This window comes from Plectropomus leopardus, chromosome 11 (genome assembly GCF_008729295.1).
Source record: "Plectropomus leopardus isolate mb chromosome 11, YSFRI_Pleo_2.0, whole genome shotgun sequence".
In the NCBI taxonomy this organism is placed as follows: domain Eukaryota; kingdom Metazoa; phylum Chordata; class Actinopteri; order Perciformes; family Serranidae; genus Plectropomus; species Plectropomus leopardus.
Genome location: NC_056473.1, coordinates 6982267 through 7001408, shown reverse-complemented (window position 1 = coordinate 7001408; position 19142 = coordinate 6982267). Strand labels below are relative to the sequence as shown.

The window sequence follows — 19142 nt, the reverse complement described above, 5'->3', positions numbered from 1 at the left end:
TATCTATCTATCTATCTATCTATCTATCTATCTATCTATCTATCGCCCCAGAGCCCTGACAATGAAATTGTAAAGATTAGATTTAGATATTCAAGATATAAACTTTCATTAAAAAAACAACTCACAAGGTAAACAAACAAGCAACCAATAAACAAACATGAAGTCAACACAACATGTAAATACACTAATGTTGTGTTAGTATATATATATATATTGTTTTTGTTGTTTGTTTTTTTCCCAGACCAACATTAATTTGGTCACCCCCCTGCATGAACTCCGAGGACTCCCTGTTGAAGTCCCATGCTTTAGAAACGTCTAAATCTTGTGCTTTTATTTCGAAGGCTAAATCGCTGTGCACTTCCGGTCTCGTCTGTGCTACCTGCGCGTGACTTGACGCAGGCAGCTCGTCTGTAGCTGCTGCTGGCTGCTGCAGGCGTGCTATTTGCGGCAGCGGAGAGACCTCTGCGAAATGCCTTTTGTATTCCCGGGTGTTTTTTTTGGTTTAGTTTTGTGTTTTGCGAGGGTCAGCTCACAGTGTTTGTAGCCATGCTCTGTGGTGGATTCAGCGGGCTGTCCTAGCTGACTGAGCCGCTCCAGCAGCGGTGGGTCCGGTGCAGTGCACAGCCGGGGATGAGGCCTACTTGTTAAAGCTCCCCCACCACCCCTCCATCGCGATGGCTGATGATCAACAACAACCTGGTCAGAAGCCTGCCTCGGGATTAGGCTCTCTTCCAGCGCTGGTGCCAGGACTCCAGGGGCCCGAGGCGAACGCGTTACAGTTCAAAATAAAGAATTCAATTTGGTAAGGATGCAAATAATCCTCAAGCAGCCACACTGTCCTTTTCGCTAGCTGTAGCCTCATAATTAGCGTATCTAGCTGTGGAGTGGCAGGGAGGCTGTGTGCTGCACAAAGCGGCTGAAAATAACACGAGTGCCCCCGTGCTAACTGCACATATTTACCAGAAAAGCGACAACGGCGAGGAAAGCGTCGCTGCCTGCTACCTGTTTATGCATTAATAAAGCGTTACGTGTTGTTATTTACAGCAGTAGTAGCTATGATCATTAGCATCGAGCCCTAGGAGGCCATGTGATAGATGACACCACATCCACCGGTGGTGCTGATGCTCAGGATGACAGGTGTCAAACCGGAGAGCTTCACACAGAGACAGCCTCACACTGATTTAATGCTGCTCATAACAATACAACACAGTCTGCTGGTTTTGTTTTTATGCATGCTTAGTTTTAACAGTGGCTTTGGGAAAGCTCTATTATTTCTGCCTGACTTTCATAACCATGCACTACATTGTGACTGAAATAACTCGACATATTTTCGTCTTTATCCACTCAGATGTTATGACATACTCTTAGATGTTATGACATACTGTACTGTGGCTTTGGAAAGAAACTATTCACATTTTGCACACTTTTTAGATGTCATATAAAATGATCGTATACAGTAACTTACAGTGACTATGTGAAAATAAGCTATTGGGGGCTTTTTGTAAATGCAGTTAGAATTTCTAAAAATAAAATCGCACATTTTCATGAGTCTTTGCCAGGCATCATTTGGTGCCCCTGCTTTAATTATCCCTGAGATACCTCTAGGGATCTGTCTGAAATCTTTTATGAACTCCTATCAACTGAATGGTGCATTATAATTACTGTCCACCACATTATAGTGTCAAAGTTATTTAGTGGCTTTTTTTGCAGAAGACTAGCCTTGATTTTACGGTGGAAAAAGTACAGGTGTAAATAATAATAATAAAGAGATGGTTAGCTGATTCAGTTTCAGGGTCTTGACATTAAAGGTATTCATGTTAATAGGGAGGATCTATAACAAAAAAATGTCTGAAATCATAATATGATCTACTGCAAATATCAAATTGCAGGAGGTGCAATCTTTTAAAGATAACACGTGAGTTAAAATGTCATTTTACATTAGATATTGTTGTGCTGCAGAGATGTCCTGGCCTACACATTATGTTCTGTAGACTGAAGAAAACGTATTTAAGTACAGATCGGCATAAAAGTTACACCAAAGTCACTTAAATGTTTTTCTTTAATTGGAATAATAACAAAATACTCTGATATCTCAAATCATATTGCAAATGAAATGTCAGTTTAAAATAATCGCAATCAGATCTTTTTTTTTTTTTTTCAAAATTGTTTAGCCCTCATTGTTATTATTAACATCTGTGCTTTTGCTACCATGACATGTTAAAAAATGTGAAAACAGGTCCATGGAACCATGAAATGAATCCCCTAATGCTTTTCACCTGCAAAAAGCTCATGAAATGTCAAAAATCTCAATTTACGGCTCACTCCACAATAAACTATTGAGGATTGTAGTATTGCTTAGGGAGTGAATGAGGACACAGCCTTGATTGGAGTTCTTCTGGAGAAAACTAAGATGATTGGATGATTTGAAAAGGCACACACCTGTGTGTATAAGGTCTCAAAATTCACAGGAATTTCCAGACCAAGCTATTGATGTCTAAGGAACTCTCCGTGGTCCTCCGTGTTCCCAGCAGTACAGTGGGCTCCATCATAGTGAAACAGAGAAAGTGTGGAACCACCAGAGATCCTTCTAGAGCTTATTATCCATCTCAAGGCAACAAGGGTCGTAGTCCGAGAGGTGACAAAGAACCCAGAGGTCTCGCAGATCAAGAACTTTGTGCTGCTCCTCACCTGGCAAACACCATTTCTGCAACAAAGCAGAGTGGCGTGAGCATCCTGCTGTGGAGGTGCTTCTCTGCAGAAGATTGAATGCAGCCAAACACAACAAGGACTCTGAAGTAAACCTTCTCCAGACTGCACACAACCGCAGAGAGGGGACCACAGTGAAGGTTTGCCCTTCAGCAGGACGACGACTTTAAGCAGAAAGCCAAGACAGTGCTGGAGTAGTATTGGGATTTGTCTCTGAATGTCATTGAATGACCCATTTGAAGCTTGGACTTGAAGCCCCAAAACATCTGTGAGAGACCTGGAGGTGGCAGATCTTAGTACTCCTCATTCAGTCTGTCTGAAGGGTAGAGAACCTGCCAGGAAGAAGACTCATGCCAAAGCTGATTGTGAATTAATGGTCTAAATTCTTCTGAAAATAAGAGATTTAGATTGTAAATCAATGTGAAAGACGGGTTTAATGTTTTAATATTGTTTATTCTGGCAGTTAATGATTTTAAAGTACTTTAAATCCATTGTGAATTAAATAAAGTGTGCATAAAGTGAAGGAGTCTGAATAATTTCCAAAGCCACTGCATATCACAATATCTGAGTAGATATCGAGAACAACAATGGCGCATTATCATAATTTAAATCTCTTTGTGGCATAGCGTCATAATTTAGGCTATTTTTAAAATTACAACACTAAAGCTACGGTGGTAGATGAGGAATTATAAATATCAAAACAAAAACTGGTATCAAATTTCTTGTCATGCTTTACATCATACAGAGAAAAAAGGTCACCAGGGACAGGAAATAAAAGAAAACTTAGTTGAAATGATTAAAAAAAAATCCTGCATGCATCAATTTTATTGTCATCCAAGTCATATTTATTGACATTTTTGGCTTTTGTTCTTTCTTTTTTTTCCATTGTAGCAAATCTGTACAATCAAAGGTGGACAGCATATTGGTGAGTATCCACAACACACTGTTTCTACTTTTACAAGCTGAGTCTTTGTAATGTGTCACTGAACTCTCTACTTTACCCTTATTATCAGAAAGTCATGTGTAAATGCTTATTGGTTGATCGTAAGAGCAGGTTTGCAGCTCACATAAATAAATATATGTTTCATGCTTAGTTGTAGGGTTGGACTATATATTGATATTATATTGTCAGCATTTTATGAGGCTAGATATCATCATAGATTTTGGATATTGTAATATCGTAACTGTTTAAAGGCTGCATTACACTACAGTGATTTGTTGAATGTACCAGACTGTTCAAGCTGTTTAGACAAAGTCGACATTATATCCACATTACTGCTGATAATTTATAAAAAAAATCCTTTTGTGTCAATATTGTGTGAAAGCACCAATTGTCAGCCCTCCAAAATAATTGCAATATCAAGGTATTTCATAAAAAATATTGTGACATTATACTTTACTCCATATTGCCGAGTTCTACTTAGTTGTCCTTCTATTTATAAATTACTCAAATGAAACCACGATGCTTAAATTTGCCTACTTAGTTTACATTACAGCAATAGATACAAAATATTTTGTGATCATAACACTAAAATATATAATATTGAAGATGGAATAGTGAACATTATATTGGCCTGTAAATACACATAGATCCTTTTTTTGTAATATACAAATTACAACGCTTTTTGGCACAGAAAGAAAATATGTAATGAAAAATATTCTCTTTTTGCACATTTTGTTGTGTAGTAATCTGAGCTGAAGTGGCCCACACCTTGTATCCAGCAACAAAGCTGTAGTGACATCAAAGCTTCGTAATGAAGCTTTGTCGATTTTTTTGTTACTAGTAGAAAATACAGTTTCTATTTTAATTTCAAAAAGTCTATCTGGTGTTTGACAGATTCTGGCAGACAGTGTTTTTAGTCCCTTTCAGTACAAGTCCAGATAATGTAAATATATCCACCTTTTACCACGTCAGGTGCTTACACGCGGACACTGCTGCACACAGCATGTCAGACTGAGGCAAACAGAAGACGTCCTTTACACCTGGCAATCACATGTGTCTCACATGTGGATTGTGTTGAAATAGTGTGTAGAGTTGTAGGGTAAATATCAACAGTGTCATACTGTACAATAATATGTACATAGAATGTAAAGTTTTGGAGACAAAATAGGGCACTTAACAGTAATAATGTTCAGGTGAGGGTGTAATTTATTAAAGTCTGTCACCACATATTAAATCTTATATCGAGATGTCTGTGTACATAATGATAGAATATATTTTGGAATTATTCAAATAGTATATCTATATTTGGCTTATCTATTGAACTGAATAACTGACAAATCAAAGTACTTAATGGAAAAATCATGATAAGCCAATATTTTCATCAGCAATGGTAGACTTTTCAACCCAGAGAAAAAGAAAGCTAACATGCAAACGCTGCAACGGTTAGTCAATTAATCAGTTAATCAATTGAAAGAAAAGTAATTGCCAACTATTTTGATTATTGATTAATAGATCCGGCCATCTTTAAAGCAAAAATGTCAAACATTTACTGAGTCAAGCTTCTTACCTGAGAAATTTCCTGCTTCATTTGTGATGGTGTATGAAGATTTTTGGGGTTTGGGATAATTGGTTTGACAAAAGAAGCAATTAGAAGACAGCACTCTCTCTGACAAGCATTTTTCCCAATTCTATTATGACAACTTTTTGCATTCTAGTATTACCGTTTTTTAAAAACTTTTTGTAGGCTAAATTAGTAATCAATTAGTCTTGCAAATATTCAGCAGATTATTCAATAATGTAAGTAATTATTAGTTGTTGCTCTGTAACACAGTATAACTGCATGCAAAAATCTCAAATCTATACATATACTGTATATATATGTTTATATATGTGTATATTTACACATATATACGTACATATACAGAAATACATATATATACACATACATACACACACACACACATATGTATATTTATATTTATTTATTGCCTCAAATAAAGATTAAAAAGACTTTTACGGTTTGACTACACCCTTCTCAATAAAAAAACGTTTTTTTTCTTACATGGCTGCATGAATTAAAATAAAATAAAATAAATGTGCAGATAAAACACGTGCAGAAGCAATTCAAACCACATTAAGTGACAAATGATATTATGGCCTTGGGCAGTTGGGTCTGTTAGTGTTGCTGTTGTTTGAACCTGAAATGTATATTACAGTGGAACCTGCAATACGCAGGTGGCGCTTACATATTGTAGCTGATGGGTGAGTGTAAAGGTCATCTCAGAAAAACCAAGAAAACATTTAAGGGAACGGATGGTGCGAAAAGATTCAACCATCATTGTATAAGCAGAAAAGGACTAATTTACTCTAGTGTAGCTTGTAGCAACTGAGAGTAGTGAATAGCGTTTTCATTCATTGCTCATTGGCTGACAGCTCTCACCTCATTCATTCAAGTATTGGTTCCCCTAGCAACAAAGAGGCAAATAGAAAAGGAAAGAGGTAAGATGAGACCATTGTTAGAAACCAATTGAAAAGCAGTTGGGGGTGAATCAATAGTAAGGAGATTGTGAGCAACTGTCATACCTGTGTTGCATTTTACAATTGGCACTAAATGGAATCTAAATCACTAAATCTGGACCAGATAGCCTAAATTTTCTGCACACATAAATCTCTTTATCCAGTTATGAAGAGTCATTTGATCTATGTCACCTTCTTTCTCTATTCTCATGAGGGGTTTTGTTAGGATTTTATCATTTTTTTCAGTACAGTTTATTCTTTTATCAGTTACAACTTTAATCGGTTCAGTTCTTTATCCACACTCTTAGGTTCTTGTTTACTGCTAAATAATTGCTTTATATATATATATATATTCAGAACAAGATTAGGGAAGTAAGTTACTATATAAAAGGAAGAATATCTTTTAAAAGGTATTTTCTGGGGATTTTTCCATTTTTCCCTTTATTGATAGGACAGCTGTAGAATGACTGAATATAGATGTGAATGGGGGGGGGGGGGGTGACTACACAGCAAAGGGCCACAGGCTGGAATCAAACCAGGGCCGCTGTAAAGACCTCGGCATATGGGGCATACACTCTAGCAGGTGAGCTAGAGGCCGCCCAAAAGTTCAGGTGTGAGGGATGTATACTCTACCTGGGTTGCTAGAGGCTGTCCCTCTTAAGACAAATCTAAACAGAGGGAGGAGGGGCTGGTTTGTCTCAGCAAACAGCCACATTTACAAGAATTTTCCAAATTTTAAGATACAGTTGCAAACTAAGCAAAGCAGTGATGGTCAGGACACATGGCTGCATCTTGACCTGCCTGAAAAAACACAAGGTCGGGCGCTTGGCTCTGCTCTTGTGCCTGTTCTGTGCCAACTTTCAAGGGCAAGGAGGCAGGTTGCATCTGTGGTTGCTAAGCGACCATAACCAGCACCGTATCATAGCCTACTTACCAAAACTCGAGAGCACAGAGCTGATCTTTATACACTCATATTTTCCAAGTGTGTATTGGCCTAAAACCTGGGTCTTCATTCAGCGGCGGGTCTGCGATTCCTTTTGGGTCCCCAGAGTTACTAGTTAGTTTAAATTATTTTTCAGTCATTTAAGTTTGTTTATTTATTTATTTTTTAAGAAGTACAAAATGTTTGCAAAAAGACAATAACATGACTCCAACATATCAGCAAACATAAATTGACCTATTCAGAAAATCATTTAAAAAAAACAAACATTTTGTTACAGTACACAACATCAATGATAACTCTCCATGAGCAATCATTTGAGCTAGTTTACATTAAATCTCAGTGCCACACTCATCCATAACAGGGAGGTGAACTAGTTCGCTAACAGTGAGGCTGCTGACTTAGCAGTCACCAGCAAGCACAGGACCCAAAAATATTCCAAGAATTAAATCAAGTGTAACTCAATTTCAAACATTATGCAGGGGGTCTCCGCTTCATCTCTTGTTCAGCTGAAAACCCCTGGCTGTGGGACAGATGTGCATGTCGGGGTAACCTGCACTAAAAGGAACCAGTAACATTTGAGCTTATCAATCTGCTGTCTTTAATCATTTAGGCCCAGAGTCTGTTTTAATAGCAGGTTTTGGTACCCATCCCAAAGATTCTTACTTAAAGCACTTTACTGAGGGGCCAGTTTGCACAATTGTTAGCAAATATACATTACATAATTGTTATTACATTACTGGTACAGACACTGCTCTTCACTAGGATTTTTTTTTAATTCTGAAAAAATAAGATTAAAATAGAGAAAAAGAAGGGAAATAAACAAACAAAAAAAGAACAAAACAAAACAAAACCAAAATGCAAAACCCACCCAGCCTAACGCCCAGTAATAAATTAAAGGATATTATATTCAATCAATCAAAAATCATCAAATCAAAAGACATTACATTCTTGTTTTCTCCAATTATTGAATAAAAGGTTGCCAGAGTTGCCAAGTTCACCTATTCATTTATAATTCGTCTCATCCTCTCAAGATTAGATTTATAGATTCTGGTTGGGCTTTTTACGAATAATCGTTTGTCCCTCTTGTGATCATTTTATTTTTACAGCAAGATGTTGAGAAGTTTACAGACATCGAAAAACTCTACCTCTACCTGAAGTTGCCTTCTGGTCCCAGCAGTGGCAATGATAAAAGGTAAGCCACGGAAACACACACATGCACCTTACTCAAGTTTTCCACTTTGCTCTTTGACCTTTTTTTTTTTCGTCTCACGCACACACGGCTGCTTTGTTGTGGCTCTCATTACATTATTGGCACTGTTGTCTCATTGCTTGTCTAAAGTTCAAGTCACGATCCACTGGCTACTTCATAGACACAGTTTAGGCTGCTAGCTCCTAAAAATGAAGTTTCACGTTTTTGACATTTTTGGGGGGTTGTTCATCACTGGTGAGTTTTTTTGGTTTTTTTTAATGCAAAATCTTCATTCTTTTCTCAGCTGTATGATTGATTATCATTATGAAGCAAACCACTGATCTATGTAGATTTTTGCTATACCTAGCTGTCTGTGTTTCATTTGTTTCCCCATATCTATTCATCACCCCAACCCCCCAATTCTGCCCATTTGGACTGAGAATGAGAGGGGGTCCTCCACTCCTGGATTATGGTATTAAAGTTTCTGTATTAACAAGAAATGATGCATACAAATCGGGGACATTGCCTCACCAGATTTATTTCTCCTCTGTACCAATTTCAGTGATCAGAGTTCCATGTCGTCAAGCCGTACTCAACAGATGTATGCATTCAACTGGATACGGAATCACCTAGAAGAGCACCCAGAGACTTCCCTCCCAAAACAAGAGGTGTATGATGAATACAAGTGAGTGTGTGACCTCACTGTGGCGCTGGGGGAGGTGAAGGCGAACGGAAAATGGGACAGTATGTATTTTACTTTTAACCTCACGGAGGATTGTCTTCTCTTGCAGGAGCTATTGTGACAATCTTGGCTACAATCCACTGAGTGCAGCAGACTTTGGAAAGATCATGAAGAATGTGTTTCCTAACATGAAGGCACGTCGACTGGGCATGAGGGGCAAATCCAAATATCCTTTCATTCTGACGAAACTAACCTAGAGTCTTAAGATGCTTTTATTTGTCTTCGCTTAACTAAACTCTGCCTGCATAGTTTTAAAAATGTGAGCAAGTTTGTTGATTCTGTTTGTCGATTGCAGACAGGTATTGGTGCCGTTAAGTTGACAAGATTAACCTTTGAAACCTGAGCAAGTTATTTTGATTCCTTTAAAAAAAAAACATAGGAGGAATGTAATGAGCTACTTAACAAGACATGGCCCAAAAATTAGCAAAAAATAAATAAAAAAGTTGCAAGAAAATTACCTGAACATAAGCCAAAAAACAAATAAGAAAACTATGCAGAAACTTCTGCAAAAATATTTATTTTATATGTTTTCTTATAGTTTTTGTGTAACATAATTTTTAATAAAATATTATATTTTTTTTTATTATTGTTGTAGTTTTCTAGACATTTTTTCCTATTTCTTTTTATTATTTTCTACAGACCTCCTGGCTTTTTAAAAATATTTTCCGGTCAAATTTCTTGCAATTTGTGGACTTTTTTGCCAAGTTGGCCAAGTCAAACCAGTTCAGTTTTTAAATGGTCATACAGCTTGTGAAAGGCATCTGAACACAGCACAAGAAAACTTCAATCCAGGTTTCAAAGGGTTAAGCAGATCATAACATTTTCTGCTTGCAATGTGTAACTGTGTAAAAGGGATAGTTCAGATTTGTTTTAGGTGAGATTGTAGGAGGCACTTATCCATAGTCAATGCACTACTTACGGTAGATTTTCAGGAAATATTCTTGTAGATTTTACTAATTTCTTGCTAATTTTGTAAATTGAAGGAAATCAGGCCAATTTGCTCAGGTTTCAAAGGTTAGCAGTTGTTCCAGTCGAGCGCTGGAAAGCTGTTTTTTGGCTTTGATGTGTGTTTGGTTTGGGTTTTTTTCGTTAGTTATTTTTAAGTTTATGATTTCTTTCAGATTTTAAAAGATGGTAACTTCTTGCTTTGGCCTAAAGGAGGATAAAGGAAAAGACAAAAGACAAGAATTTGTCCAGACCCGACCTAAAGTCAGCACCTATGTCCACAATCAATACATGTCAGACACCTTAACTCCTTCTCACATACTGTTATAGCGGGTTAAGGAAGAAAGCTTTTGTTCACATGCCGTCCTTACCCAATCTGGATCTGCAGAAATCTGGTGATGGGGTAAGCTACACTGCAAAAAAACAACTTTGTAAAACATCCAATTAAATATCTGGTTACACTTTTAAAAAGGCCTGCTGCTCATCCACCTGCTGCTCTCCCCTGTAGTGTGAGCTGATGGAGGCGACGGGCCAGTCCCCGAGCGCTGAAGATGAAATGAGATCTGCAGCCTGCGGACTGGTGTGTGAGTGGGCCCAAAAGGTCCTGAGTCGTCAGTTTGACAACGTGGAGGACCTGGCCCGCTTCCTGCTCAACAGCCACTACATTGGTACTAAGTCCATGGCTGCACTCACTGTTATGACCGGAACACCCACGGGTAAACTTGTCCTCTGATCTGCTGGAGTTGTGATTTTTACTCTTGTCTGTGTGTTTGTGTTCTGCGCATCATAGTTGACAGCATCGTATTGAAGTGTTATTTGAGGAGTAAGATTTTAAGTTGGAAAGGCTCTTAAAAAGTATAATTTCATGTTTACATGTGTGATTATGTACCTTATCGAGTGTTTTCGTCATGAGTTTCCATATTTTTCTCCCAAAACGGTGCAAGCACACAGTTGTCAGCTGCCCATGGTGCTGAAAATGTAATGACGTTAACTCAGCTGTCTGTAAATCATGTCTCATGTTAACCAAACGTTTGCGATCATATACCTAGATCACGGTAGAGAAGCGCAACCTGATTTTCATTCATTTTAAGGGACTGACATTGCATCTGCCTTCGCAGGTCTGCACCTCACTGTCTGTGCACTCATTAGATGTGAAAGTACACTCAACAGTTGGGTCTCGCCTGACAGCGTTTTAGCACAAATAAAACCAACCTAAATTCAAAAGATTCAATTCGATTCAATTCAACAATTCTCTTTACCCTTTCTCAAAAAAAAGCAACAAATCATGTTGTCTTTTACTTTCTGTAGTCACTTACACATCCTTGAATAAGATCTCATTGAAAATTGGAAGTTCTCCATCAGTGGAGAATAATAATTAACTGGCTAAAATGGCCAACTCCTTGCCTGGGTACCAGACAAATCTGTAAGCTCATGTTTCATTTGCAAATACCTCAGGTCCGCCTTTCTTTCAGACGGATTTAAAGCCGATCTGGGGCAGGTTTGATATGGGGGTTGCCAATGGAGTGCCACCAGCTTGGGTGGTGAAAAAAATCTTTTAAGATTTTTTAAAGATTTTTTAAGGGTCCGTATTTTCTGTGAAGATGTCTGATGGGCCAGGTTTGGGCTTAAAGTTATGTGAATTTTTTTTTCTGCCCATTGACAACTACATCCACATGGTGTTAAGAAAATTTCTCCCATCCTTTACAGTTTTTGATTTAGGTTAAAACATTTTTTAGTTTTAAGCATTTGGTACTTTGCATAACACTTTCTTTGCTTATATGTGGCATTTAAAGTCCACATATAAGCTGTTGAACCCATCACTATAGGCTGCACCTGGTTTGAAGTGCTTTGCTCTTCCTGACACAGTATCCTTGCTGATCACCATTCCGGGTTTTTTTCCTCGACAGGAATGAAGACGCCAACTCCAGCCTCTGCGTTTGTGCCAACAGCTGAGACAAACTCTTTCCAGCCCCAGGTGAAGACCCTGCCCTCTCCCTCTGTTGACGCAAAGCAGCAACTGCAGCGCAAAATCCAGAAGAAGCAGCAGGAGCAGAAGCTCCACTCGCCCCTGCCTAGTGAGACCCAGGTCAAGAGAACAGAGGCCAGTACCCCTGGACCAACCATCCCTTGTGGCAGCCCTGCTCTGCTCTCCCCCCAGCCCACCATTGGCATCGTGGTAGCAGCTGTCCCCAGCCCAGTCACGGTATGTGGCTGAATTTCTCCCTCTAATTATTCTTAGAGATGTTTTTGACAAATGTGCCGAGGTCTAATTTTATTTCTCATTGTTCTCCTCCCAGGTACAAAGAGGCAGGCAGTTGATGACCTCACCCAGTCCTGTAGGGACGACAGAGGGAAAAGTGTTGCCTGTGAACTTCCAAGTGGTCACTCAGTCTCTTAAACAGTCCCCCAAAACTCCCCAGAACATCTCAGCTAGTCCTGTGGGTGACCGGCTGGCACGACACGGTACGCGGTATGCACAAATTCTGCCCAAGCCCTCTGCCACCAGTGCCATCACGCTGCGCTCACCCCCCACCCTGCTCATCACCAACAGCCCCATAAAAACTGTGATGCCAACTCCCCACGTCAGCTCAGTCAATGTGGTGAAGATGACGGCCATTGCTCTGGCTCCCAGCAGCAGCAGCACAACTGTGCGTCCTGCTTCGGCAGGTGTGAATACCACAGCTGCTTCGGAAGATTCCCAGCAGCCGCAAAGCGGGAGCTCGGCCACCCCGCAGTCTCCGGCAATCAGACCCAGTGCCCCAGTGTCCACCCCAGCTGTCTCCACTGACACCAAAGCGGTGTCTGAAGCTGGAAATGACAGTAACCCCACCCATGGCACAGAGAAAACTGCTGCTGGGGCCAAAGAGGAAAGAATGGCTAAGTTCAGGGCTGCTAGCGAGCCAAGCTTCCTGATTAAGTGTTCCCCCGGACCAGACAAAGGGTCAAGGATTAAAAGTGACCCCACATCCCCTCCCATTTCGGTAGCTGTAGCTGGGACTCAGGACAGCAATAACAGTAACTGCCATGACAGTACTTTGTACTTGACTGTTGATAATCAGAACTCCAATGGCAACACATCATCCAATGGCTCCTCCGCTGTTACCCCAACATCGAAGGATCCCTGCCTAGATGCCAAGAGCCCCAGGAAGCGCACAGGCCCGGGCGGGGAGTCCCATGTGATTCCTGTGAAGAGAGTGTTTATCTCCCAGCAGCCACTGGCTGTAGTTGACAATCCCAAACCTGGAGTCAGTGCTGCATTGAAGAGGATCCCCAGACCGGGAACCCCTGCCAGACCAGAGAGTGCCCCCTGCAAAGTGACTGTGAAACACACCTCCATAGGGCCCACACAGATCCTCGCACTCTCTGACTCACCCATTACACACACTGAGGGCTCCCAGACTGTTGTCAAACCCCAAGCCTTGGTGGTGAAACGCGAAGATCATTCTCTCAGCACTGACACCAGCACTGGAGCAGCTGGAAACAACACGTCGGATCAGGCGTTGCTCCGGCAGATCACCGGGGACCCTCATGCCATACCAGCCAACTCAGGAGCACACGAAGCCTCTGTGATGAGTGACTTAAAGAGCACAATATGGGAGGAGGGACAGCTCGATGAGCTTCGGAAGCAGGCGTTTGCGCAGCAGATACCAGCAGAACACAAACAAGCCCCTACTGACCAACTTTCCATCATAGCTCAACCCACCGAGGCCTCAAGCCAGCTCACCCTCACACAGGAGATGGTTGACTTTGCAGGTTCTCAGCCTAACATGGACTACTTCCCGTTCAATGACGACGACATGACCCAGGACAGCATCGTGGAGGAGCTGGTCCAAATGGAGGAGCAGATGAAGCTGAAGGGTCTGTTTGGTGGCTGTGTCGATGTGTCTTTACAAGGCCAGTCAACCAGCAGTCAAGGCTCCATCCTGAACGCTCACCAGGCTGGTACTACCTTCTTCCACTCTGCCCACAGCAGCACCACTCCTGTCCAGACTCCCACTCCAACACCCACCCCAACTCCGACACCCACCCCCACCTCTGAGATGACGCTTGGGCACAGCTTGACGAGAGAGAGCCCCTGCTCCCGTTTGGCTCCCATCACCCCTGTGGATGGAGCCATGGGTCGCCACACCCCCATCAGCACGCCACTGTCCAACTGCAGCAGCAGCGTCCCTCCGAGTCCGGTGGAGTGCAGGAACCCTTTCGCGTTCACTCCTATTAACTCAAGCATCACAGGTTATCATGATGCCAGTATTGTCTCAAGCAGCCCTGTAAAGCCCATGCAGAGGCCAATGGCGACACACCCTGACAAGGCCAAACTGGAGTGGATCAACAACCGCTACAACAGCAACTCTGCAGGTCCGTTGCCCAACCACAGCATAGGCATTCTGCCCAGCTACCAAGACCTGGTAGATGACCAGTTTCGTAAGCCACATGCCTTTGCAATTCCTGGCCAGTCATTTCAGGCTCAGTCAAGACAGGATGCTGCTCACTTTGGCCGTTTGACCCCCATTTCCCCGGTTCAGCAACAACAACAACAGCAGCAACAACAGCAACAACAGCAAGTGGTAACTACTCCTACCAAACAGGAGAGTTTTGCTGTGCCTGCACCCTTAGACAACAAAGCATCAACCTCATCTGCGTCCAGTACTTTCCGTTGCCGCAGTGTCAGCCCTGCAGTTCGCCAGAGAAACTTCAGTGGCAACACCGGCCCTCCAACCACAACAACCACCAATTCCACCACCACAACCACCTCCACTCGAACCGTGGTTTCACCCTTTAACTCCCCCATCACCTCCGAGGTGCTCAGCATCCTGTCCAACAGCCAGACGGTCAGCTCTGTCCACAGCATGGTCCAGCGTAGCCAATCTGTGCCCCTGAACATCATGATGCAGAGCGAGATGCTGCCTGTGCAGGGTCAGAGTAACACCGCCAAAATCACCAACGTTCTTCTCAGCAAGATGGAGGCGGATGGGGATGATTCTGTCCGTGGCCTGGGTATAAACAACCTCCCCTCTAACTACACGGCCCGCATGAACCTCACACAGATCCTGGAGACTACTCCTGGCTTCGCTGGAGGAAGCACTCACCAGACTCAGCTGCCTGTTAGCTCCAGCCCTGCTGCCTTTGAGCTCCAGCAGCACGGCTACCTCACCACTGGCAGTGGAGAACAGGTGAATTTCTCCACTGGGGACAGCCAAGCACAAGCAGGTCCTGGTGAGCAAGACCAGCAGCAGCAGCAGCAGCTCCAGGAGAATCCTGTGCAGACACAACCACAGCTCCTCCTCCAGAGCACACAGCAGCAGGAGGTGGAGGACGAGCAACAGCAGCTGGATTTCAACAACACTGTCAAGGACTTGCTGGGGGACGATGGCCTCAACCCCAGTTCCCAGTTGGTAGGTCAGGTAGCTTCGGAGCTCAATGCTGTGGCGTCTGACTTCTCAAACGACATCAGACTGACCTCAGATCTGTCCAGTAGCATCACTGACCTTAACACGTTGGACACCAACCTGCTGTTTGATCCGAACCAGCAGCAGGAACAATATGAAGACTCAACACTGGAAGAGCTGAAGAACGACCCGATTTTTCAGCAGATATGCAGTGATACTGTGAACTCTGGCTTTGACTGGCTAGAAAGCAAAGACCAGCCTACTACAGTAGAGATGCTGGGCTAATGTTATCTTTTACTCCGTATGATTTCTGTTCTCTGTTGTTTGTTTGGTGCGTATATAGTTGATCCGTTTTTAAACCATAGTTTGTTGGGATTTGTCTGGACTTTGCCATTCGTTCTGTTAAAAGTGCCAGGCTTACCAGAAAATCTCTCCTACTGACATTTAGTTACTTCCCTCCTTTTTTTTATTTTTCACACTCGTCAGTTTTACGCACTTCTGTCCCTCATCGGAAATTAGAAATGTAAGCATTTCAAGTAAAAAGTGTGAGTACTTGGTGGCAGCATGCACTTACAAAGAGAAGGTTTGTATGGTATGAATATTAAGATAAACATAATCTTCCATGTTATAACCAATCAATAATGCAATATTTGTATTTAACAAACACGTAATGAAAGAAAGAGATGGGTAGAAAATTTGGCACAAAATACCAAAAAAAAAATGCTGTTGTATACTATTTTCAGTGTGCAGTTGAAGTACAACCAAATGGAGACAATATTGGGATTGTAGTATATGCACATAATAGTTGTAGTACATTTGCCTGCCATATCTGAATATTAAAAAGGGTAGCATCTTGTGCTGCCAGGTGCTGAATTTATGACATAATCTTTATACTTTATCATATACCAAAATCAGTGGAAAAACTGATTCACATCTGAGCATTGTCCAAGAGTGAAATTTTTCTTAAAGCCTATACTTCTTGTACTGTTTAATATCTTATAAAGGGAGTAGATGAATCAGTAGGGAGAAGATGGGAATTCAGGCCACTTTGTGGACTACACATGGAAAGGAATCAACAACTGGCTGCCTTATTCCCAAAGTCCAAGGCCTTATGCCATCTGTAGAGAGACTGTATATAGTATAATGTTAAGAATCTTCTGAACCATCCAGAGCTTCATCATATCAAGGCAGCTGTTACTCTGACATTTTCAGTACTCTTTCTTATTGTTTTGCAGTGTTACAATATAGATGCATATTGTATAGGCTAACGACTACACTGTGTGTGCCCTTATCAGTAAAGGATTTAGAGGAATTTGATATGCTGTCCATAAACCATGGCAGGCACACTTTCAGTCATGAGATTTTTTGTTTTTTGGCATGCTATATTCCCAGCTTGGTTTAAGAATATCGATGGTATGGAGAAGGCTTAGTTACACAGAAAGCTAGAGGCTGACATTTCTGTTTTGACGTCATCTTGAGATCAAGAGGAAACAAAATTATGTTTGTGGAGAACCCAGCCTTATTTCCATACCAAAGATGATCTGTTTGAATAACATAAGAGATTATTACACATAGAGACACTCCTAGTAGACATTAACAACGCGAGAAACGGGCAGCCTCTGAGATATAAAAGAGTTTTATTGCATTTGGGTAAAAATGGTTGAGTTGCGTAAATCTTATGTACAGTATGTAAATTTGTGAAATGGTCACTGTCCTATGTTTTATAGGTAACCATGGACCTGAAAGCATGTTGAAACCATCACTGCTAGCCAGGTAGGCTATGTGATACAGTAGGATGCTTGCTTGAGTTTTTGGCTATTGTCAATGTTGTATAAGTCATGTTTAAGCTCCATCTGTAAATAGGATAGATACATAGAGATTTGATGTATCAAGACACTATATTATGGCCATTATTCTAGCTAAGTATGTGCCATTTAAAAGAAAAAAAAAGCTTAACAGATCTATAGTCGGCAAGATACTGTATGTTGTGTGTTACATTTCTGGCTCAATGTGTCGTAAAAGTAATGCTGTCTGGTCTCGCTTGCTGATTTTATTTTTACTTTTTTTCTATTCAAAGATAATAGGTCTCTGCGGTTGCAGAAGTGATGTGTGCTTTGAGCAGGATCAATAGCATGGTATATTGAGAAAAAAAAAGTTGTGATACTGTTAGCTGGTTGCAAACATCTCTGTGACAGACATTGTGCTCAAAGCCTTTCAGCAGACACTGGAAAAAAAAAACAATTAACATATTTCAACAAACTTTGGAGGTTCACATTATTGCACTAAATTTTTATGACACATGGCTTTGCCACATCTTTATGGACAAATGTAATGATGGATGCCCACAAATAAAAAAAAGACAAAAAATATTTTTTATGACAAGATGAGTAGGGAAATGTCACTCAGTCAGAAAGTCAGAAAATGACTAATTGTCTTGTAGCAAAATGTGCATTAATCTCAGTGAGATACACATTTCTTACTCATTCTCATACATGAGAATATAAAGCATTGAGGGGAAAAAAAAGTTCAACAACCTTTTAAAACCTACATGCTCATTATGTTGATAAATGATTGTACGCACGCATGTGTGATGACTTCTGTTGTACTTTGTATTCTTGGTAACCACTGTCTTCTGTGATTTGGGCAGGTTCTGTTAACCAGACTGGCAGTGCTAGTTTCATGAGTTACGTTACTTTTGTTGTGTGCTGTTTACTAAGTTAATGTTGTTCTATATGTTATGTTGATGACTGTTTTCTGTTGATTTTACATCTTCTTATTTTGCAAAAAAAAAAAAAGATTTGTGAAGAAATTTAACATTTTCTTGTAACCTTTTCTTTAACAATAAGGCACTGATATTAGAATTTGAATGAAGGAAATGCACCTCTTTATGAGTATAGGAGCTCCATCAAGCAGTGACTCTGATTCTTTACCTTTGACTGACCCAGAACCAACTCTGTTTGACTATCTTGTCCATTTCTACCAGTAGAAAAAAAACCCTCCTCTGTGGTGTTGTCTAGTGTACTGCTTAATGTACAGTAGCTTGTTAATATTGCAAACGCGTTGTTTCTTTTTTCAATGGAAAGTACTCACTGGTGAGATTTTTAAAGTGGTTTTAAAAGCCAATAAACCTTTTTTAAAGAATGTTCTTGTGTTTTTACGTGCTGATGATTTTGTATTTTATTGCAGTAAATAAAAAGATGCTTCAGAGCATGGAAGAAAATAACTTTACAGGACTTAGGAGTCATTGACTACATTGACATGCACAACATATTCCGGTTTTTGTCCTTATTCCAAAAAAGGCAGCAGTCTTCTTCTATGAGCTGTTTACATGGCTCATGAAAATTAATATTCCACAAATATTCTAGTTTGCATATTCCAAATTGCATTCCCTAACATGTTCAAAATATAGAAAAGTGGAATTAGGTGAAGCTTTTTCTCCCATTTTGCTTGCAATGCATCACAAAAGTGTATTTTCAAAGATTTCCAACAGACACACATTGTTATAGACGCACATTCCTAAGGCACTGTATACATGTTCAAAGAACACTATTAAAATGTGAATAATATTGACATATCCCACATCTTAATCAGAAAATTTTAAGTATGAAAAAAGGCCTAATTTGAAATCTCAAATAAGCTGTTCACATCACACGTATCAAATTCAGAATACTGTCATATTTGGAGTAATAGTGTGATATTTGTGTGCATGTAGCCGCCGCTCCCACTGCAGTTCATAGTTGTCATAATTAATATTTGAAGTGGTTGATTTG

The 19142-nt window shown here is 40.7% G+C and overlaps 1 protein-coding gene across 2 annotated transcripts; it reads left to right on the top strand.

Moving 5' to 3' along the window:
* The first annotated feature begins 433 nt into the window (after positions 1–433).
* Positions 434–18513, top strand: LOC121949884 (DNA-binding protein RFX7). Of its 2 annotated transcripts, XM_042495714.1 has the most exons (10): positions 434–802; positions 3598–3631; positions 8216–8301; positions 8732–8770; positions 8861–8983; positions 9090–9206; positions 10304–10388; positions 10494–10701; positions 11893–12188; positions 12283–18513. In XM_042495714.1, the coding sequence occupies exons 1-10, from the start codon at positions 675–677 to the stop codon at positions 15655–15657; spliced, it is 4491 nt and encodes a 1496-aa protein (XP_042351648.1). In that variant the 5' UTR covers positions 434–674; the 3' UTR covers positions 15658–18513. The 2 variants fall into 2 exon arrangements, with proteins under 2 accessions (XP_042351648.1, XP_042351649.1); XM_042495715.1 differs by lacking the exon at positions 8732–8770.
* Positions 18514–19142: the final 629 nt, after the last annotated feature.